Raw genomic sequence first — 24,465 nt, 5'->3', positions numbered from 1 at the left:
GAAATAGATTTAAGGGACTAGATCTGATGGACAGAGTGCGTGATGAACTCTGGACGGAGGTTTGTAACACTGTACAGGAGACAGGGATCAAGACCATCCCCATGGAAAAGATACCCATTAGCATCTGGTAATAAAGAATTATACTGCTATGTCTAATTGTTTATACTGCTTAATATTTTATCTGGAAAACAAGTTGACAGATAATCCCTGTAGACAGTGCTGGGGCGGGGTAAATGACGATATCAGGACGTTCCAACATGTGTCCTGCAAATAGCTTTTAAAATATGATACATGAAAAACCAAACCAAACTACCACCCATTCCAGTAGGCCTTGAATATCTCAGAATAACTTTATGCAAAATCATCTTTAAGAGGAATCACTGGAATTATTATTATTTTTTTAGGGGCTGTGCTAAAGGAGACAGTCAAGGGAAGGGACTACTGATTTTGAAAAATACAAGGAATAAGAAATTGTTACTTTAGTATGTTGATCTAGCTTAAAAACACTTTCATGGCTATTTACTGTAATTTTATTTTTTGACCACACTTAATGGGATCTTAGTTCCCTGATCAGGGATCAAATCTGTGCCCCCTGCGTTGGAAGTGCAGTCTTAACCACTGGATCCCCAGGGAAATCTCATATTGCTATTTATTATAGATAAGTAATATAACTTCTTAGAAACTCCAAAGGCTGGGAAAACAGAAGAATCTGGGCTATACAAATCATTTGCTAATTCCTATTGGCCAGAACTTTATTTGGACACCATGTGTTCATTTATTCACCAGATTATTTATCAAGATCCTGCTATGTGTCAATCAAGATGCCAGGTGCTGTGGACACAACGGCGGACAAAAATAAGCATGGCTTCTGCCATTAAGAAGCTTACAGGTTAGCTGCAAAAGGACAGTAACCATACACCCTTCAAACATGAATGTAAAAATGCAACTGTCAGTGCATGCACTACAAACTGCTACGAGGTCCCTAGGAAAAAGGGTAGTTGTGACCCAGTCAAGGAAGATGCTTTTGTGAAGATAATAGCTGAAATCTAAAGGATATTATTCAGGCGAGTAGTTCTCAGTGGGATTGGTGGTGACAGTGGCAGTTTACTACTTGTCAGGGAACATGTGACAATGTCTGGGGGCATTTTTGATTGTGTCAACTGGGAGACACTAGCGGCATCCTGTGAGGACAGGACAAGGATACAGCCAAGTATCTCACAGCGCACAGTGCAGTCCCCAGCAACAAAAGGTTATGTGGCCTAACATGTCAACAATGTCAAGGTGAAGAAACCCTGAACAGGGCAAAAGGAACGACATGAGCAAAGACCAGTTGAGGGAGACTCAAGCAGAGAAAACTACAGGGGATAGATCATTCAGGGCTACAGAGATCATGGTAAGGAGTTTTAGCTTTACCTTAAGAATGAAGGGGAAAAACAACAAGATCCTACTGCCTAGCACAGAGGAACTATATGAATATCCTGTGATAAACCATAATGGAAAATACAATGTAAATCAACTATACTTCAATTAAAATTTTTTTGAAAAAAACCAAGGGGAAAGCAAATGAAAGCTTTCAAGAAAAGGAAGAACCAGGGAGTGAAGACAGTGGTGGTGACAAGGTCAGACATGATTTTTAAAAGGTTACTAACTGCAGTATGGCAGATAGATTGGAAGGAAATGAAACTGGCTGCGTGTGTTTGAGATAGGTAGCTAACTAATGTAACTTCTTAGAAACTCTAAAGGGTGGGGAAACAGAAGGTACTAGTGGTGAGGATGCAGAAGTAGGTGGAAAACTTCCTTCCATAAATGTTCAGTATGAAAAGAGGACAAAGAACGAATGTCCTGTGCTGCATGCACAGTCATTCCTATGACGTGTGGGTTTGTGTGGTAGTCCTGTATGTTTCAAAATTCTCTCAAGGTGGCACAATAATCTCTAGGAAAGGATGAAATGTCATCTTCATATTTCAAAAAAGGGACAAGAATATTCCTTCTTTCTTTTTGAATGTGACATATTGTGACTTAAAAACCACTTTATAAGAAAGAATTCAGGCAACAAAAAACTGGAGTCATTAAAATTTAATTTATAAAACATAATCTATATTTCTAATCAGAAGTGTAGGAAGTAATAGAATCAATGGTTGACTCCACTGAGTATATTCTCAAGAATGTTTTTCCTCAATTGCTATATTAATACCTAAGTAGAAAATTTTAATAACTGTTTTATCATAGAACATACCATACACAAAAAAGAGTGAATAATATACAATGAATGGTCCAAACAATAATAAAACTAATATTCATGAACTCAATACCAAGTGGCAATTTTTCAATAGCAAAATTTTTCCTAAAGGTTTTTTTAAAATAAAAGGATTTAGGATAAAGATTTGTATTAAACTACATAAAGGGCATTTCAAGGGCACTTTTTAAACACAATTTAACACTAACCCACCATAGGACATTTACGCTATTAAATGAAAAGAAAACCTCTCACTCACAAACCCTGAATTTAAAAAAATATTATCTATTGAAAAAAGGGGCTCATTTACTACCTGTCAGGATTCACATTCAAGTTGACATTAATTTGATTAACCAAACAGTCCTTTCCATACTGTTTTATCAAAGTCCAAAAATTTGTGACACTGTCATTTAAAGCATATGTTAAAAAATAAAAGCTTCAGATAGCCTTTTAAAAAGGCCTAATTTTTCTCTAATGAAGTAATAACACATATTTTGATATCTTATCAAGCCTTACTTAATGAAATATTAATATTTTATGTAAGATTATATACAAATGAAATACAAATACGTGTATCTGGCATCCAATTTTGGCTGAAAGTCATAGCATTGTACCAAAGCACCGTTAAACTCTTAACGATATACACATGTCTTGTACTAAAGAGAATTTCATATTTCTTTGTAGAGGCAAGTCTCAAACAGCAAAGCTTCTTTTAAATCAAGAATTACATGACTTGATACATGTTTGGCTCAGAATTAAACAAGGATAATCTGAGCTTCATCATTCCCTACTATAAGAGAACTTAACTAATAATGGAGCAAAAGATTTTTCCTACTCAAAAAATAAAAAGCTATCAAAAAAATTCTATACCAATAATTCTTTTTTATACCTCTCCTCTCATTCAAACCATGATATTATTAGTCCTTAAAGAATTACTCACCCAATGAAAGCCACCATCTGCTCCACTATGTGTTTGCTGAATGTTATGATAACGAAGATTTTCTGTAAAGAAAATGCCAGTTAAAATAAATATTTCTCTTATTATCAAATAAACCAATATAAACTCACAATTCTGATAACAGTCTAAAAAGTTAACCATGCTCCTGCTAACTGCAATTTTAAAAGCTCTTAAAAAACAAAACCAAACATCATTTGACAAATGCTACCTACTTTGTATTTTAAAGATGTTTTTCCTTAAGCACAGTTCTCATCTTGCCAGGATACATGACCGTGTCTGAGGGAAAAATATGAGTCATGAAACCCAAGGCTGGGTGCATGATCCACATGTTCTATGTGTTTTAGAATGGTGTATACAACTGAAGTCATGGGTTCCCATATGGCCTCCATCACTGAAATTAAAGCTGATTAGTTTGATGATACGTGTCTAGGCTAAATCTAATCCAGAGGACCTTCCATATCCTTTATGGAAAGTTTTTACAAAAGAAGTTGAACAGCCAAAGCAATCTTGAGAAAGAATACAGAGCTAGAGAAATCAAGCTCCCCGACTTCAGACTACATTGCAAAGATACATTAATCAAGACGGTATGGTACTGTGACAAAAACAGAAATACAGATCAATGGAAGAGGACAGAAAGACCAGAGATAAACCTCACACACCTAGGTCACCTTGTCCTTAACAAAGAAGCAAGAATATACAATGGAGAACAGAGTTTCTTCAATAAACGGTGCTGGGAAGACTGGACAGCTACAGGTAAAAGGATGAAATTAGAACACTTCCTAACACTGTACAAAAAATAAACTAAAAGTGAATTAAAGAGCTAAATGTAAGGCCAGATACTAAAACTCTTAGAGGAAATCAGGCAGAACACTCTGACGTAGATGGCAGCAAGATCCTTCTTGACCTCCTAGGGTAATGAAAACAAAATCAAACAAATGGGACCTAATTAAACTTAAAAAGCTCTTGCACAGCAAAGGAAACCATAATCAAGACGAAAAGACAATTCTCAGAATGGGAGAAAATATTTGCAAAGGAAGCAACTGACAAACGGTTAATCTCCAAAATATACAAGCTCATGCAGCTCAATATCAAAAACACAAACAACCCAATTAAAAAAAAAATGGGCGGGAGACCTAAACAAACATTTCTTCAAAGAAGACATACAGATGACCAACAAATACCTGAAAAGATGCTCAACAATGCTCATTATTAGAGAAATGCAAATGGAACTACAGTGAGGTATCACTTCACCCTTGTCAGAAAAAATCTACAAACAATGAATGCTGGAGAGGATGTAGAGAAAAGGGAACCCTCTTGCACTACGGGTGGAAATGTAAATGAATACAATCACTATGGAGAACAGTACAGAGGTTTCTGAAAAAACTAAAACTACCAAATGACCCAGTAATCCCACTACAGGGCATATAAACTGAGAAAACCACAATTCAAAGAGACACATGTACCCCAATGCTCACTGCAGCACTGTTTACAATAGCCAGGACACGGAATCAACCTAAATGTCCATCAACAGATGAACGGATAAAGAGGATGTGGTACATATATACAATGGATTATTACTCGGCCAACAAATATAGTATATTAAGGCACATCTATAGGATCTAGAAAAACGGTGCTGATGAACCTATCTGCAGGGCAGGAACGGAGACACAGATGTAGAGAAGAGAGTTGTGGACACACCAAGGGGCAGGAGAGGCTGGGATGAACTGAGAGAGTAGCACTGACAGGGACAGAAAAAACTGGGGGAGGCTGCTACACAGCACAGGGGGCTCAGCTCTGTGCTCTGTGATGACCTAGTGGGACAGGGAGGTAGGTGGGAAGGGGGCTCAAGAGGGAGGGGATATATGTATTCTCATGGCTGATTCGCACAGCTGTACAGCAGAAACTAACACAACGTTGTAAAGCAATTATACGCCAATTTAAAAAAAGTATCATTGAAAGTTTCACTCTCAGATCCTGAATAAGCTTGGATTTTCAGGCTGAGGGTACAAGCAAAGATATCAACAAGTTTTGCGGAATCTTGATCAGATCTGGGTAATTTTCTGTTTGGTGTTACTGAGGTATTCTGCATTAATTAAGATACTGATACCTTAACTCATAAAGAAAGATGCCTTTAGGCTTACAGGTAGCAAATATTTTCAACTCAGCAAATTTTACAAAAAGTACCTACTATGGATAATGTAAGCATTAATAAGACTTTCATGGAACACAAAGATGGGAAGAATACTTCTTTAAAATGCTGAAGAAACTTACAAATTTTCTGATATATAGTATAAAGACGATTAAGTACAAAAAATAATATGTATAAGGATAAACTGTAAAGGACTCAGCAGTAAAAACAATGTATTACAGACATTCACAGAAAGAAAAGGTCACATAAGTACAACTAATTTGAGAGTCTAGAAAATGATATTAAAATTTAGCTTTAAAGGACTGATAACTCTCTGAATTGTTGTTGTTGAGGTTTAGTCACTAAGTGATGTCTGACTCTTTTGCTACCCCATGAACTGTAGCCCACCAGGCTCCTCTGTCCATGGGATTTCCCAGGTGGGACTACTAGAGTAGGTTGCCATTTCCTTCTCCAGGGGATCTTCCTGAGCCAGAGATCAAACCCACATCTCCTGCACTGGCAAGTGGATTCTCTACCACTGAGTCACCTGGAAGTCCAATTCTCTGAATAAATATGAGTCATTCTAAATTCTTTTAATTCCTAAAAACAAACTCTCCAGTGCTTTGTTACTGTGCATTAAATAATAACTATAGCCTATATAACTAAATGGGAGGGAAGTGAAATTAAATAACATCATGTTAGCCATCCACTGTGCATCTCAGGAAAGTGGTTAATTCAGATTAAAGCTTGTTATTTCGGGTAGAAGATTAATCAGGCAATGGTATTTTCTTAATCAAAGTCCTAGGGTTAACAAAGACACTGACAGCTGCACAGTTGGATATGTGAGAAAGAAATAAGGCTAAAAAAAGAAGTTCATAGTTCTTTTTGGTATTTGTTTAGGTATCTATTAGGCTTCTCTGGTGGCTCAGCTGGTGAAGAATCCTCCTGCAGTGTAGGAGACCTGGGTTTGATCCCTGGGTTAGGAAGATCCCCTGGAGAAGGGAACAGCTACCCACTCCAGTATTCTGGCCTGGAGAATTCCATGGACTGTATAGTCGAGGGGTCGCAAACAGCAACTGAGCAACTTTACTTCACTTAGGTATCTATTAATGTGAAAAAGATATTTCTTATCTTATGAAAAAAGTAAGTACATATAGATATCAAACAGTTACAAGATGGATGAGGATTTATAAACAATCCTATACAAATGGTGTATGAAGATTATGAAGCTAATAAGACAATTACTATAGATCATTTATGAGAAAAGCATTAATATATGGAACTCTTCTAAGTATCCATACTAAAAGCCAGTTACTTAGAGCTATAGATCTTTTACTAAAAAACATAGCTAATGATTTGCCTCTCAGTGACTGTACCACGTGTTTTCCCTACCATCATTTCCTAACATTCAAATTAAGCCAAAGCCAGGATAATTGCACAATTTCATTTCTTGAAAACAAAACAAGACTTTCTTTTTATATATAACAGTTTGAAAATTCACTGTGCTGGGCAAGACACTTAAGAACATATGTCTCAGAACATTTAAGAACATATGTCTCAGAATCATTCACGCTTGAGGTCTGAATGGGGATTCTACCAAATAAAAAAAAAAGGCACAGATCCCCAAAGAGCCCACTCAACCATGTGTACAAAGAAAATAAGGGTAGAGTAGAAAAATAAAAAAAAGATACGAGTGTAGGGAACTAATGGTGCCAACAGAACAAACTATACATCTGCATAAGAAGATTCCTCCAGATTCTGGAAAGAAGAATCATAGGCTGAATCATGTATTAAATATTTACTGAGTGCTAACTACATGCCAGATGCTATTCTAGGCACTAGAATACCTTGGAGAGCCAAGAAACAAAAAACTGTCCTCACAGAGCTTATATTTCAGTATGCGTGCATTTGGTGGTAGGGAGAAAGTTGAGAGGCAATAAATAATACACATGGTAAGTGAATTATATGGTACATGAAATATTATATGAGCATGTTGACTTCTTCCTTTCTTCATCATTTAGGAGAACAAAAATATTTCTAAGGGACTGTATACAGGCACAGGAATTGAACTTGTCCAGTAGAAAGAGAAATCCTTAATTAACATTATTAGGTGGGTTGATTTCTTTTAGGGGATGTTTAACAGATAGCAAGATATAAATAAAAGTAACAATATATATCAAAGGAAGTTGTCTAGTTTAAACTGAGGAAAAAAGAGAAGAGGACCAGAGGAGTTTACTATCAGATTACAGAAAAGTCTGTGTGTAGTGTGTCTGCCCTATTGTTTTAGAAATACTTGTAATGTTTATATTACTCACTAATACTGCTTACCCAAGGAATGAGAAATGTTTGTGGCCCTGAGCTACATCTGGATGCACATCAAGTGACATGCCTTTAGAAAGTATGTCTCTCTGATACAACGGAACACAACAAACATATCCCGTGGTCTCAGTTTACTGAAGGAACTCAGATTTTTTTCCTTTCAGAAACACAGATGGATTTTAGCATTCTTTCTTTGCTTCCACATAGATATAGGGAATGAATGAGCTTTGACTTTAGAGTTTGGTTTGAATTCTAGGCCCTCCCAACTATGAAATGTGGATAATAACCACATCACAGGATTGTTCTGAAATAACCAATGCAAATTGCTTGGCACAGGTCCTGATACATGACAGGCCTTAAACATTTCAGTTTTTATGATCATATAAATAAATTACAGTAAGGCAATGCAAAAGAGTGGAAAGAACAATGAAGTTGAAGCCGAAAGACTCAGGTTCAAATTCCAGCTGTTACTTATTCTTTTAGGCAACTATTACCTACTTCCTTCTCTAAGTTTGATAATTACAAAATGGGAGTAGTAATTTCTCTATCCCAGGATTAAAAGAATTAAATCAGATGGCATACATTAAGTACTTTAAAGTGTGAAGCACTGTATTAAAAAATTAAACATTATTATCATAACTTGAAAAAAACTGAGAATGTTAAAAACTCTATAACTATAGGGTACTTTTAGCATAATATATTTTACTGTATTTTATAGAAAGTATAATTCATAAAGCAGAATATATAAAGTTTATGAATTCCTAGAGAAATTGCTATTATAAAGGGAATGAAAACAATCTGTTATCATTCCTTAAGTATTAACACTCTCAAAGGAGTTCAAAAAGCGAAACGATTTTATTATTAGAAAATCCTATTAGAGTATTTTAAATCTTTACCAAATAACTAGCATTCCAGTATTTAAAAAGCCATCGTCTTGAACAACACACTTACTTAAGGTAAGTAGGAGAAACTATATTCCTTGAAGGAGAAAAAATAAAGTCTTGAAATTTTAAGTGATTATCATGGCAGGATTAGAAGACAAGCTCAATAAACTCACCCTAAACACCAAAATCTAGTATTAGAAACTGGGCAGGCAGAAGCAGCTCAAGTTTTCCTTTTTTAAAAAATAAGAAGAAGAATAAGAATTTATTTATCTATTTGACTGCCTCAGGTCTTAGCTGTGGCACAGGAGATCGTAATCGTGGTGCACAAACTCTCTAGTAGAAGTGTGTAGGCTTACTTGACCCATGACTGGGGATTGAACCTGCTCCCCCTGCATGGCCAGGCAGATTCTTAACCATTGGACCACGAGTGAAGTCCCTCAAGTCTTCCTTTTTATTCTTCTCTTCTAAGAACTGGAGGTAGAGAGGTAAGTGAGTAGAAACTTGAGGGACAGACGTCCTTTCAATTATTATGGAATCAGACCAGGTTAAAGACATTACTCATTGTTTTCGCCTTTCCTCTGGTGAATGCTTCCTTGCAAGTGTCATTAATCAAGACAATCTTTTCCATGTTAACTCTATTTTATTCCAGTAGGATTTGCCTTTTATACTACTCCTATCAACTCATATCAAAGTCTTAGAAGCATATATCCATTTCCTCTCATTTAAGTCCTTGGTCTCTTTTCTCTGCTCTAGTACACACACACACACACACACACACACACACAGCCCCCAACCCCACACACCCCCACACCCTTATCCTAAAGATTATGTTAAGAGTGGCTTTGAGACTAGCAGATTCTCACTTCTCTAACCAAATCCCACATCTCTTCACCTCCTCAGGGCCCACTTTCTTCTCCATTCTCCGCACTAACACCTGGCTGGTATTTTGTAAAGGATATTGGTACCTTGAGAGGAAGTGTTATATATAGAATATGTGAAAGAAAAGTAGAATTAATGAAAGAGAATACTTCCTCAGCTCATGATCAGTTTTTGTTTGGTAAAAGTCTTGAATTAAAAGTTTCAGAAGGCGAAAGTGAAATAAAGATAGAAAGGAAGGGACAAAAGAAAAAAGAAGCAAAGAAATAAAACAAGGAGGAAAGAGGGGCATAATTTTCCAACAGAAGAAGGGAAAACTGCCCTCAGGTTCAGTAATCTTCAGTGATGTTCTGTGTCTGAATACCAACCCACCAAGAAGCAGAACTCAAAATCCTAACAATTTGTCTTGGAAAGAGCAAGGGGAATATGTTTTCAGTGCCTTTTAATGGGTTCATCATCATTGAGCAGGGAGTCAAAGGGTGTAATTACCTGGATATGCATTTTAATTATTGCTTTTCCAATCAGGGTTGCACCAAAGAAAGTCCAAAAAGGTACAAGAAAGTGTCCACATGTTATTCCAGCAAGATCAAACAAAGGGTTTGGAATCTATTCAAAAAAGAAAAAAGAAAATTAAATGTCCATATATAATCCAAAATACAGTTTAATTTTACTACCTATAGGTGTGTGGAATTATGCATTAATCCTTGTCTACCACTGCAAAAAGAGGCATGGATTCCCTGATCAGTGCTAGACTGTCTGGAATTTAATCCCATTTGGTAGATACTTGAACATTTGACAGCAGTGAGGTATAAATGAAGAAAAAGCCTCAAGATTATCTCTGTAGTTTTTAGGGTCCTAAAATCTTTGGCTTGAAATAAGATTATCTGGAAAGTGCTCACATCTATAGAAAACATTCTTGTAAATTCACAAATACATTTACAGGTGGATGTGCTTTCATTTTTCAACATAGAAAAAATTAATTATTTTGCATTTGACTTTCGACAGTCCAAGGCCACAGGGCCATGTGATTTATTCTAGGAAAAAAGCAAGTGTGGAAACACAAGAGCACAGATACAGATGTTGTGAATACTCAGTCCCAGACAAAGAAGTGATTCACAACAAATACCTTTCCTGAATATTCCCACATTTCAAGAATGCTAAAAGACAATTTCATGCAAAAATGCAAAGAAACCACAAGCTGTTTTGGGGCACTTCATCCATTCTTCTCCCAAAGAAGTACTCTTGTCCTTGTGTCTGTTGGTGGAACCATTTATAAGCTAATTAATTTATATAATTTCATGTTTGTACTTCCAAGAAAAGCCCAGTTGTTTAAAAGATATTTGTCACGTATGTTCTTTTAAAAACAATGCCATAACTCAGAATTCAAGTATTCTTTTGTTAATAATACTCAAATTCAATAATATAATTTTTCTTATCCGAATTTAAATGTTTTCTGTAATTTCATGTCTTACAACCATTTAATAATTGTATCACTTCCATATCCTTACAACTGTCATTTCTTTTATTTCCTCATATGACTCTCACAACTCTATGAATTAAAATGTTAATAGATTCCCTTTATTATCAGACTCTACCGCATACTGAAATGGAAATTAAAGTATACAAGATATGCAAATCAGAGTGGCTAAAAAGTAGAAGTTGTATGTTGGACACTCTCAGAAAAGAATAATTAATGTTTGTTGTTACAAAGGCATGTTATTTACTTTTTTCAATTGTTAACCTAATACACAGAAAGGAAGATTAGAATAAAAAGAATTATTATGTAGCTTTGAGATGTTCCCTCAGCTAGCTCTGTTTATCTTAGTTTAAATGTTAACAACAAAATAACTAATTAATAAACTTCTCCTTACCTTACCCTTTACTTACCTCACCTTAAATCAAGCATATATACTTTTAATACTTTCCTAGAGGGTCAGATCTATTAATTTATGTTAAAAATTGACTATTCCTAGTCAAAAATAAAGAAGATCGGCTAGCATAGAAAGTGGAATTTTAGCAGGGAAGACACAGGTATAGATGAATGCCAAAGAATAAATATTTTTTGCTTCAATAAATTGACGGTACTTGTGTTTTCCCCAGGAATGAGGAAAGTTAACTCTTACTGAATTGTTACGTGCTTTTCTAGGATTTTTACATCAACTCAATTTCCAAAACAATGTTATATGATATGACATCCATTTTATAGGTAAGAGAAGTGAGACAGACTGGTCAAGCAATTTGTTCAGTATCAGCGGCAGCACAGAAGGCTTTCAACCCAAGCTACATGGCTCCCACACTATTCTCTTAGCTTCTAAACTAAGGACATTATCACCGTTTAGGCCTCTCAGCCTAATCCTATACTGCTGGGCTTCCACAGTGCCTTTCACTTAGCACCGTCTCCCTCACTAGACTTTAGGATCCTTGAGAAAAGGAAATGCAGCTTTCACTTCTTTGTCCAAGCACTCAGGGGTTGATACAAAGCTAATGAATAACAGTAAAAAAAAATGGATGGGCACTGTGACAGTTCACATACTATCTTAAATCCTCACGGGGTCGCAAAGAGTCAGACACAACTGAGCAACTGAACTGATTAAATCCTCATATCAGTAATGAGTGTCTTGATGCCCTGTTTTAAAAATTATGTGAAAGTCGCTTAGTCGTGTCTGACTCTGCAACCCCATGGACTATACAGCCCATGGAATTCTTCAGAACACTGGAGTGGGTAGCCTTTCCCTTCTCCAGGGGATTTTCCCAACCCAGGGGAAGACGCCCTGAGATGGAGCCCAGGCCTCCCTCATTGCAGGCGGATTCTTTACCAGATGAGCCACAAGGGAAGCCCAAGAATACTGGAGGGGGTAGCCTATCCCTTCTCCAGCAGGATCTTCCCAACCCAGAACTGAACTGGGGTCTACTGCATTACAGGTGGATTCTTTACCAACTGAGATATCAGGGAAGTCCCAAAATTAGAAAACTAGGGCTCAAAGAGAGTAAACTGACTGAAATTACATAGCTAAGAGGAAAATCTGGTTTAGGAACCTAAGTAAGCCTGACTCCAAAACCAGTTCTCATCTCACTGCATCACACTACAACTTACCTATACATTGCTCAAATATTTGTCAATATTATGATGAAGAGCTTCTCCAATAAAAAGAAAAGTTAGATGATGAAAATTTCAAGTCTGCCAGGGTTAAAAGACAGTAATAGAGGCACATGTATATTTTAGAATATCTCTAGAATGTTGATTGGTTGTTGCTGTTCTTCAGCTGCTATCATGCCTGACTCTTTGTGACACCACAGATCTAGCGTGCCAAACTCCTTTGTGTTGTCCTCCACTGTCTCCTGGAGTGTGGATTGCTCAAATTCACGTCCATTGAGTGAGTGATGCTATCTAACCATCTAATCCTCTGCCACTCCCTTCTTTTGCCTTCAAGCTTTCCCAGCATCAGGGTCTTTTCCAGTGACTAGATTCTTCGAATCAGGTGGTCAAAGTATTGGAGCTTTAGCAACAGTCCTTCCGATGAATATTCAGGTTAATTTCCTGTAAATTTTGGCACCAAATGTCTTCCCTTTTTGGGTATGTACTTTGCTATGGTGGGAAAGAGGGTACTCAGATATATTCATATTCTAATACATAATGGGTAAAGAAACTATGTGCCAGCAGGTGATAATCTTCTGAATTTTACTTCTAATTGCAATTTTTATCATATTAACTAGGTGCATCTAGTTATTCTGGCCAAATCTACCACTGAACTATCAAGAATTTTGTACAAACTACCAAGGAAAACTTAGATCAAAATGCTTCATTTCAAATATAACTGTTTCTATTACATTAGAAAAGGACCAGGATAAACATCAACTCAACAAGAATTGTCAATTTCACAAATATGCAATTTGAGACATTAAGTTTTTTTTTTTTTTTAAGTTTCTTGTGTGAGACACAAATAATTTGACACAAATAGTTTCTTAGTTCACTGTAGCCATAGATGCCCTTAATCTTGCCACAGATGTTTCAACTACCAAGCTAGGTATTACAGTCACTTAAGGAGGCTTTATATGAATTCTTCCTTATAACTATATGCCTGAGGCTTTGGAAAAGGAGTACCTATCTATAACTCTGAAAAGAATGAAGTCATTGTTATTTGCTTAAATGCACTTCATTATATATTCTTTATGGGAAGGATGGATTTTGTCTCTTTTTTCTTATTGAATCAAGCCATTTAGGTCTGAAGTCATCATGGCAGGATGAAATGCTTACAAGTCAGTAAATAAGATAGAAACCTAACCAACAGAAAACAGCTCATTTGATGAGTAAGATGAATGATTAATAAAATTACATACTCATTAAAAGTGATAACTTTTTAACAATTCATATATCTTGAAAAACAAATTGAATCAAAATATAAATCCAACATTTAAATACAATTTACTTACTGAAGCACAGGCCAAAATTCCAAAAAATCCAACCTTCTGTACTAGATTTTGAACTGCCAGTTTAGCCCGGGAGGCGAAATCCTGTATAAAAGGAGGATATCAAAACATTAATGATCCCCTCAGTTGTCTATTTTATACACAGTATCAATAGTGTATATGTGTCAATCCCAAACTCCCAATTCCTCCAAAAGAAGGGTATGTATGCGTATGTATGGTTGATTCATTTTTCTGAGCAGTAGACCCTACACAACTGTGTAATTTACTCCTATAAAAATTAACTAAAAAAAAATTAATGAAAAGTAGAAGGAAGAAGGAAAGATGGCTCTTTACAGTTTATAATATTAAATGTCTAATAATCTGAAAGCAGTGATTCATTTAATAAGATGATATTAAAAAAAATCACAGCAGGTTGCACTGAAAAACATGTGAATAAAATCTTGATAAAACATTAACTACACAACCTTAAAGATAAACTTATAATACATTTCAAGAATAACCCAAAACACTGTTATTGCAATTTTTTGGTTCTCTTTGGATTATCTAGAGATGAACAAAGTGTTATAAACCAACCATAAACCAACACACTTTTTTGGAAATGCTAGTTTAACACTTATCTCTTTCTCGTTCCTTTAATAATTCACAAGACTTACTCCCTGAATAATATCAGGGTAGGAAATCAAAGAATTTTCCAAGACAGAAGATGAAGACACCTCTACTGTTCACTAGCCAGAAGATGAAAAAAAAACAGTTATGTGGCAGTAACTTAGCATTCATTACCCCCAAAACAAATAATGTCCTACACTGCAAAATTTGTGCCAGAAATAAAAACGGCTTTCACAAACATTTTATTGAAAAGGCTCAAGCCTTTCAGTAATCCTGGGGTGCAAGCAGAGCAGATTCTTCAGACTCTAAAATCGGTGCTCTTTTTATTTCACCATGGCATCTCCCAGACTGAAATATATACGTGGTTGGCTAGTTTATTCCACACTCTTCTTCTAGAGTGTGCATGCTAAAACTATATTTACTTTTTCTCAATAATCTTATAGAATATTCATAATATAAATGATAGAAGGTTCCTTCATAGAATAGGAATAGGGTTTAAAGCATTTGTGGATTCCGACTTAAAAAAACAAACACACCAAAACCACTTTAACCCAAAATATTATGTTGAACAGTTCTATCAAATTAGCACAACACTGAATACTGAAATTAAAAAAAAAAAAAAAGACCTTCCTCCTACTTGTTGAGGATGGTGAGAAAGTCAAAGCAATTATAGCAATAATATATAGTTTTAAAGACATGAGCAGTTAATACAAATACTTTCAAGTTCAAACATACAGGCTCTCAAAGTTAATCATTAAATTCCACAATGCAATTTTGTAATTTTACAACTTATTTTCAAAGACAGAATTTTTCTTTTCAGATTAGGCTTACTATTCAGTAAATGAATTGTTTCAGATTTAATAGTTTTAAACAACTGAATTACCACAGCAAAGAGTTCTTTGCATTTTTTTAAAAATTTCTAACTGAAGATTTAATTTTTTCTTAAATTAACATTTATTGCATTAAGTGTGAAATACTGATTTTATTGATTTAAAAACTGTTTAGGGATATATAATGAAATCAGTTTTCCTATTAACATTAAAAACAAATTACACTTCCATTTATTTTGAATAACTTACATAATTCACAAATTACTAAATTTGTAGTTCATAAAAACACTAAATAAAAACTGGCCATAATTAATAGAAATGTTTTGAGTTTTAAACATACCAAACAATACTATCAGATTATAAATTAGTTATAAAATTTTAACTGCTATAGCCCAAGTGTCAAAAAATATAAACTCAGGAAAATGTCTCTCTCTACAGCTCTTGATATCCTCATAGCAAATCTGCTTTAGAGAAAGATGGCATTCACCCGCGAAGAAAGAGGAAAACAAAGAACACAAAAACTATACAAATTTTATTTTAAAAACAACAAAAGTTTTTATAAACCTATCTTCCAAGTCAGATTAAGATAGTAACATTTTTCTAGCACAGAATTTATGCAATCCTCAACATATAAAGTTACAAAAATTCATTTTTTTTGCGTAAAATGGTGTAGACAAGATCAACAAATCATTGAATTTGAAGGTTTGCTGTCCTGTTTCCCTTTATCTTAATTTCAAGGCTTTAGAATTTTGCATTTATTTAAAGCAAGTGACTATGACAGTGCCATTATTTTAAACTTATGTTATTTTTCTACTATAGAGATACACACACATACATTCAAATTAGAAAACAGGTATGATTATATTAGTTGTTTACATAGAGGAGAAAATATTTAACATTATGCAGATCAACTAACACACAAAATAATACAAATATTTAAGCCTTCATAACTTCAAGTAATCGTGTTTAAAAACATCCTGAAAGTAAGGAGCTATTTTATCCCTTGACAGAATCTCTTTACTCATCAGAAATTAGACAAAAACAAAGGAAAATAGACTCCCTGTTCTTTTGGATGCCTGGGTGCTCATCATCAATTATCCTTAACGGCACTTCAAGAATCTTTATTTGAAGGAAAAGAGTCACTACCCAAATCAGTGAAATAGAAAGCTCCCTTTACTCTCTCTTCTTTTTCAAATTAACTTTTAGCTGGCATGTCTCACAAAGAAAGTTAAGTGTCTTTTTAATAGGGAGCTTTACTTTTTAAAAAGTCTGAAAGTCATCTACTGAAAACAGATTTCATAAATCTTATTATGTGTTACACACACACACACACACACACACACACACACCACGCACGCACACATACACAGAGAATGACCACGCTACTTTCAGTTCCTATTAATTTATTTTCCACGTCTTTCACAATATTCCCGGAATTAAAATTACATTTATATGTTAAATAACCCATAAAAATTTATTTAAATTAAACTAGTAAGTCTGCACAGTTACTTTCATTACAAGAAACCAACAGCAGGAGTATACAGCTCGAGGCAGAATTTTGTTTTTCCTTGCCGGAGTAATGAAAACAAACTCAAGGAAGCATTACACTAGTATCTGTACCAAATCTGAACTATTTCACAATGGTAAATTAATTCATGTTTAGATTTCATAAACATAACTATATTTTGTTGCTTTTAAACTTATTTCACTTTTAAAGTCATATTCAAAACTTACTGGTATGGCTTTAAAGGCTTTGTTAACATATTTATTAAAAACATCATTTTTAAATTGTTTAAAATGTTCTACACATTAAATGCAGTTATGTTTTTGTTTGCTGCTCTGCAGTTTTAGAAGTTTTTATTTTTAAACAACTTCAATACTTTATTATTTGCATAATCTGATACTTTCTAATGATGTGAAAGTAACATTTTCTACGCATTAAAATATTTCTATGTGTGTTCTCTTTTAAAGAGAGAGAAATGTACTGTAGATAAAATATTAGAATATAAACCCAACTCACACACACACACTCAGCAAAAAAACCCTCTTTCACTAATGTTTTAAAAGAACAATTTCAAACAAAATTTGCTATTCGGTTTAGGCCATCAGATAAAATAAACTAGCCTAAAAAAATGTGTACCATAATAAACAACAATCATTTAAAGGAAAAGTTTAACAAATCAATTTGTTAGGTTTTCAACATTAAAGTTAAATGTCAAAGGAAATTAATACTTCATTTTAATCTTTTTTCTTATGTTTGTGGGAACAGTGTAGCAAGTTCAATTTGATTACTTCCTCAACTGTCATTCTTCATAAAAAAAAAATATGTACAACTAAAACCAAATTCCTTTTAATAGTTTCATTTCTCTGGACTCACATTTCACAACGTTTATGTATTTCACAATTTTAGTGCCCAAGAGCTCAGAGTTTCATCCTCTAGCTCTACCTAAATAAGTAGTATGCATTCACAGTTAATAATCACAGATCACTTTCTACTTTTTAGAAGTAAATAAACAAAACACAAGTAAATAAAATTATCTTTCCCACTCCCACTGACAGCAATTATCATGCTTCTGAAAGTAAGAACGAGAGACACTAGGAACATTTTTCCAATGATTATAGAGGACAAGATGAAGAGAAGTTACAACAAGTACTTAACTACTGAGATTTCAAGGATTAACAAAGAAAAGCAGACAATGCTTTCCAGTATGAATATTTCTATACTACTTTTGTTTCGTATTTTTTCCTAAGAAATATTTATAATGAAATAAGAGAAACTATATAGCTAATTATAATTAGATTGCAAAATACTAACTTTTGAAGAAGTTCACTTAGATTTAAATATTTGCAATAATATTTATCTTCAACTGGTAACAGTAAACCTTTTCACTCTCATGATAAGGGGTCACATTAAATTCTAAGATTTCCTTAAAAGCAACAGAAAATCCCTAACATGTTAAATGAATGCAATATTACTATGTCTCTAGTATATGTATTTGGTTAACAGCTTATGTTAGTTTGAGCTGATCTATCACCATCAATGTGAGGTAACTGGTCAGAAGTTTTATAAATCAATGGCTTTTTAATATATGTTAAAACTTCTGCTGAGTTAATGCTCCTCTTGGGTGTGACACTGAATTGGCTCCACAGTCCATATTAAAATTCACAGAAAAAAAAAAAATTCACAGAGCAACTGCTTCAATAATAATTTCTTGTTATAAGAGGAATTTGTGTTAAAATAAGCTGCATTTATGAAGTTCTTTTGGCATCTAAAAATGACTTGCTAATTTCTGTGTTCTACTCAAATATATCGTATCATGTTATTATTCTGTATTAACCAGAAATGGAGTTAAGACAGTAATGACTTAATATTGTAAGTTGTTTCAGCATCATGGACAATTATTCTGAAATATTAACTTGTTAAGATACTAATAATCATGTAATTAAGTATTTTCTACAATGAAATAATATTACATGTGGTAAACAACATAATTAATGGGTATAATTAATTATCATCCTCACAGAAATTAGAATGAAACACAATTCATAATTTTCAAATCTTTCTCCTCTTAAAAGCAGAATAAAATGTTTGTTAACTACAATTTCCTACCTGTTATCAGAACTCTTTCTGAGCTCTTTCACACAGAGATACGCATCATTAATTTATTAAATGCAAAGTAAACATTTCATTTTAGTGTTGACATCCTCAACAATATTATTAATGTAACTGATATGATTAAATATTGCATATTTGAATAGGTCTCCTGTAAATGAAGTATAATTTCAAAGGAGTCACATATCACCTATTCTGTTTTTGAATTATAATGGACTCACGCAAACTAGCAATATGAAGACTGTTAGGAAATAAACTCTAGAATTACAAGAAGAAGTAGCGGAATTAATTTGATGAAATAAAGTAATTGCAATAATGGAAACTAATTAATAAATTTTAAATTCAGTACCTATAGGATGCTGGATTATAAAATACAACACATTTTCCCCAAAAAAGTGATCAGAAAAGAATGGTTCAACTACTTTCAAAAACGAAAGTTTCAATATCCAATTTACAGATTTTACTTTATTAAGCCAGAGATGACAACTAGAATTTCTATTTAAACTGGAAATTAGGGTAAAATTCTATAATCATACAAACAGAATATATCACATAAACACATTTCAGAAATGCAAGCAAACTTCATTCTAAAAATAATTTATGGAGATTTAGAAGTTTTAATAGGAGATTAGAGAGTTCTCATTCAAGATACCAACTTAGGAGGCTCCTGAACTCCCATGAACACACTGAACTGAACTCACAACTCCCATCTTCTTCCTGTAGAGTGAAAGGGTTGGCTCCCCACAAACCCACATCTGATGCTCTAAGTTTTAAGACTTCCACCTGAGAGACGGGCCCCGCAAATATCTAGCTTTGAAAGTCAACAGGGCTTGTGTCCATGAGACCCACAAAGCTATAGTGAACTAAGAGATACCAAAGTAAAAAAGCAGTATTTATATACCTAAATGGACAAAGAGACACCAATACAATAACAGAAGATGACTCTAATACTCCACTTGTACCAATGGATAGAGCATCCAAACTGAAAATCAATAAGGAAACATTGGAATTAAATGACATGTAAGATGAGCTGAACTTAATGGACATATTTACAGGACAGTCCATTCCAAAGCAACAGAATATACATTCTTCTTCAGAACACATGGAACATTATCCAGGATAGATCACATATTAGAACATAAGATAAGTATTAATAAATTTAAGAAGACTGAAATCATATCAGTATTCTCTTCTGGCCTCAATGGTATGAAACGAAAAATCAATTTCAAGAAGAAAATTGGAAAATTCACAAATATGTAAAGATTTAACCATATGCTATTGAACAATCAATGGGTCAAGCTACTTAAAAGTGAAATAAAAATATTGTCTGGACACAAAAAATTGGAAACACAAAATTTATGGGATGCAGCAAAAGCAATTCCAAGATAAAAATTCACAGTGATAAATGAATACATTAAGAAATAAGATCTCAAACACCTAACTATATACCTGAAGGAATGAGAGCACATAGAGCAAGCTAAGTCCAAAGTTAGAACAGAGGAAACAGAGTCATAGTGGGAGTAAATAAAATACACTAGGAAAACAACAGAAAACTCAATGAAACTACAAGATTTTTTGAAAAGATAATAAATTAGACAAAATTTTCATTAGTTTCACCAAGAAAAAAAAGAGAGGACTTACAAAAATAGAAGAAAAAATGAAAGAGGAGTCACAACAACTGGTAGCAATAAATACTAAGGATCGTGAGGCTACTGTGGACAATGACACGATGAAGCACTGAACAACCGAGAGACGCGGGTAAATTTCTAGACTCCTACAGCTGACCAACACTGAATCAGGAGGAAACAGAAAATGAGAACATACTAATTACTACTAAGGATACTGATAGTAATAAAAAACCTCCCAACAAAGTCAAGTCCAGCACCAGATGGTTTCACCAGATATTTCTATCAAATATTTAATGAACTTACACCAATCTTCTCAAATGCTTCCAAAAAACTGAAAAGGAGGAATCACTTCCAACTCCATTTTAAGAGACCAGCATTACTACCCTCAAATCAAAACCGGACAAGGACACTACAAATATAGAAAATTACAGGCCAATATCCCTGATGAACATAGAAGGAAAAATCCTTTAAAAAAATTAGCAAACTGAATTCAACAACACATTAGAAGGGTTAGTCACCATGATCAAATGGGATTTAGACAGCTTCCCTGGTGGCTCAGGGGCAAAGAATCTGCCTGCTGATGCAGGAGACACGGGTTCAATCCCTAGGTCAAAAGACCCCCTAGAGAAGGAAATGGCAACCCACTCCAGTATCCTTGCCTGAGAAATTCCATGGACAGAGGAGCCCGGCGGGCCACAGTTCATGGGGTTGCAAAAGAGTAGGACACGACTTAGTGACTAAGCAACATCTGCAAATTGTGATGCACCACATGATCATCTCACAGCTGCAGAAAAGCATCTGACTAAATCCAACATCCATTCATCATACAAATTCTCAAAAAGGGGGTACAGAAGGAATCTAGTACAGCAAGGCCTTAGCTAATATCATAGTCTTGTGAAAAACTGAAAGCTTTTCCTCTAAATTAAGGAACAAGACAGGATGTCCACTCTTACCATTTTTATTCAAATGGAAAATGAAAAAGTAAAGCCACATCTGTCTGCAGATGATATATTATATACAGAAAATCCTAAATACTTCAGCAAAAAACTTAGACCTAATCAACTAATTCAATCAAGTTGGAGGATAAAAAATATCAATATACAAACATCTATTGTGGGGACTTTCGTGGTGGCTCAGTGGTAAAGAATCTGCCTTCCAATGCTGGAGACACAGGTTCGATTACTGATCTGGGAAGATCCCACCTGCTGTGGAGCAACTAAGTGCATGTGCCACAAATACTGAGCCTGTGCTCTAGACCCTGGGAGCCGCAACTGCTGTGCCCACAGTGATGCAACTACTGCCTCTGAGTGAAGCCCCCGCAATGAGAAGACTGAGCACTGCAACTAGAGAACAGGCCCCACTCATGACAACTAGAGAAAAGAGAAAAGCCCGGGCAGCAACAAAGACCCAGCACGGCCAAAAATAGACAAATAAATAAATCTATTGTGCTTCTATACAGTAATAGTGAACTATCAGAAAAAGAAATTATATGCGTTTACAGTCATACCAAAAAAGAATAAAAAACCTAGGAATATATTTAACCAAGGAAGTGGAGAACTTGCATAGTGAAGAAAGAAATTAGAAAGACATGATACACTCATGGGTTGGAAAAATATGGTTAAAACGTCCATAACCACTCAAAAGCAATCGACAGAATCAATGCAATTCCAAATAAAATTCCAAAAGCATTTTTCACAGAAACAGGAACAATCTTCAAATTTGTATGGAATAACAGAAGACCCAGAATAGCCAAAGCAATCTTGGCAAAGATGAACAAGCTGGAGCCATCATGTTTTCTGATTCCAAATTGTATTACGAAGCATATGATATTGGCTTAAAAACTGACACACAGATCAATAGAAGAGAGCCCAGAAATAAACCCTCACATATATGATCAATTAATTTATGACAAAGGAGCCAAGCATATACAACAGGGAAAGAACAGTTTTTTCAATAAATGGTATTGAAAAAAAAAAAGATAGCCACACACAAAAGAATCAAATTGGACCCCGATCTTACATCATACACAAAAATCAATTCAAAATGGATTAAACACTAGACCAGATGATCTGAAATCATAAAACTCTTCCTAGAAGTAAACACAGTGGGTAAGCCCCCTGATTTTGGTCTTAGCAAAGATTTTTTTCTTTTTTCATCAGCAACAAGAAAAGTCAGCCTACCGACTGGGAGAAAATATCTGCAAACTATGTACCTAATAAGGGGTTAATATCCAAAACATATAGGGAACTCATACAATTCAATAGAAAAGAAAATCTAATTAAAAAATAGGTAGAGGATACGAACAGATATTTTTCCAAAAAGAGACACATATGGCCAATAGGTACAGGAAAAGTTGTTCCACATCACTAATCACCAGGGAAATTAAAACCATAATGAGATAATATCTCACAACTGTTACAATGGCTATCATAAAAGAGACAAGAAATAATGTGTTGGCAAAGATGTGGAGAAAGAGATGGTGACTGTTGGTGGGAATGTAAATTGGTAAAACCAGTATGAAAAGTGAAAGTGAAGTCGCTCAGTTGTGTCCGACTCTTCAGTAACTCCACGCACTGTAGCCTACCAGGATCCTCCGTCCATGGGATTTTCCCGGCAAGAAAAATGGAGTGGGTTGCCATTTCCTTCTCCAGGAGATCTTCCCCATCCAGGGATTGAAGCCGGGTCTCCCACATTGTAGGCAGACGCTTTACTGTCTGAGCCACCAACCAGTATGGAGGTAACAAAAAAAATTAAAACTACCATATGATCCAACAATTTCATTTCTGGGTTTTGATCCAAAATAAATGAAATCACTATCTTGAAAAAAATATCTGCAACCTCCCGCACCACCCCCAGTTTAAGGCAGCATTATTACAACAGCCAAGACATGGAAACAACCTAGATGTCTTACTGAAGGATGAATGGGTAAAGAAAATGTGGGATATGATAGATAGACACACACGCTACTATTAGTCATAAAAAAGACAGTACTAAATTAGCTCACTTATATGTGCAATCTAAATAAAGATCCTGACATCACAGATAGAGAAAACCAGGCTGGTGACTGCCAGATGCAGAAGAATGGAGGGTTGGTGAAATGAGCATAGGTGGTCAAAAGGTACAAACTTCCAGTTAAAAGATAAATTAAGTTCAGTTCAGTTCAGTCGCTCAGTCGTGTCCGACTCTCCGCGACCCCATGAATCTCAGCACGCCAGGCCTCCCTGTCCATCACCAACTCCCGGAGTACACTCAAACTCATGTCCACAGAGTCGGTGATGCCATCCAGCCATCTGGGGATGTAATGTATAGCATGGTGATTCTCATTAATAGGTCTGTATTGTATATTTGAAAGTTATTAACAGAGTAGATCTTAAAAGTTTTTCAAAAGAAAAAACCTTCTGTAACAATATGTGGTAATGGATGTTAATAAAACTTCCTGTGGTAATCATTTTGCAGCATATACATATATCAAGTCATTATGCTGTACACCTAAAACTAACACAGTGTTAGATGTTAATTATATCTCAATTAAAAAACATAAGAATTCAGCAATGAAAAAGACGGAAAAAGCAAAGAGGAACTAATGGTTCCTTAGACGGTTCTCAAGTGGGGCAAAAATTTGTAAATGACAAATATGAGAAATCTGTATATTCCAATATGTAATGAATAAACATTTACCTTCTTCATATCCCATCCAGTAGATGAAATTTTTAGGAAGTTAAAAATATGGTTATAAAGCAGTATTGGATTCTCTAACTAGAATTATCTATTGCTTGCTTCTGTCACTATCTAAAAATGTGATATGGTTTTCTTCTCTCTGACATGTTAAAAACAAAACTGAACATAAAGGCCATCTTTTCCCCTTCAAAAATGAGGGTATTACACGTAAAAATATAAACATAAAAATTTTGTTTTTTTAATCAAAATCTATGAAGTCATGTCTAAAAATGAACACAAAG

At 34.7% G+C, this 24,465-nt stretch overlaps 1 protein-coding gene across 2 annotated transcripts in view; it reads right to left on the bottom strand.

Annotated features, from left to right (window-relative positions):
* Positions 1–24,465, bottom strand: part of VMP1 (vacuole membrane protein 1) — a 120,635-nt gene that overhangs the window by 18,838 nt on the left and 77,332 nt on the right. For both annotated transcript variants that reach the window (XM_055399830.2, XM_055399822.2), the window contains exons 8-10: positions 13,833–13,913; positions 9,891–10,007; positions 3,177–3,238 (exon numbers count right to left, since the gene is read on the bottom strand). In XM_055399830.2, the coding sequence (XP_055255805.1) occupies positions 3,177–3,238; positions 9,891–10,007; positions 13,833–13,913 (260 nt within the window). The remainder of the gene's footprint in view (positions 1–3,176; positions 3,239–9,890; positions 10,008–13,832; positions 13,914–24,465) is intronic.

Source organism: Moschus berezovskii, chromosome 20 (genome assembly GCF_049115385.1).
Source record: "Moschus berezovskii isolate FMDL1 chromosome 20, NW_MosBer_1.0, whole genome shotgun sequence".
Lineage (NCBI taxonomy): Eukaryota > Metazoa > Chordata > Mammalia > Artiodactyla > Moschidae > Moschus > Moschus berezovskii.
This window is presented reverse-complemented; position numbering and strand designations above follow the sequence as displayed.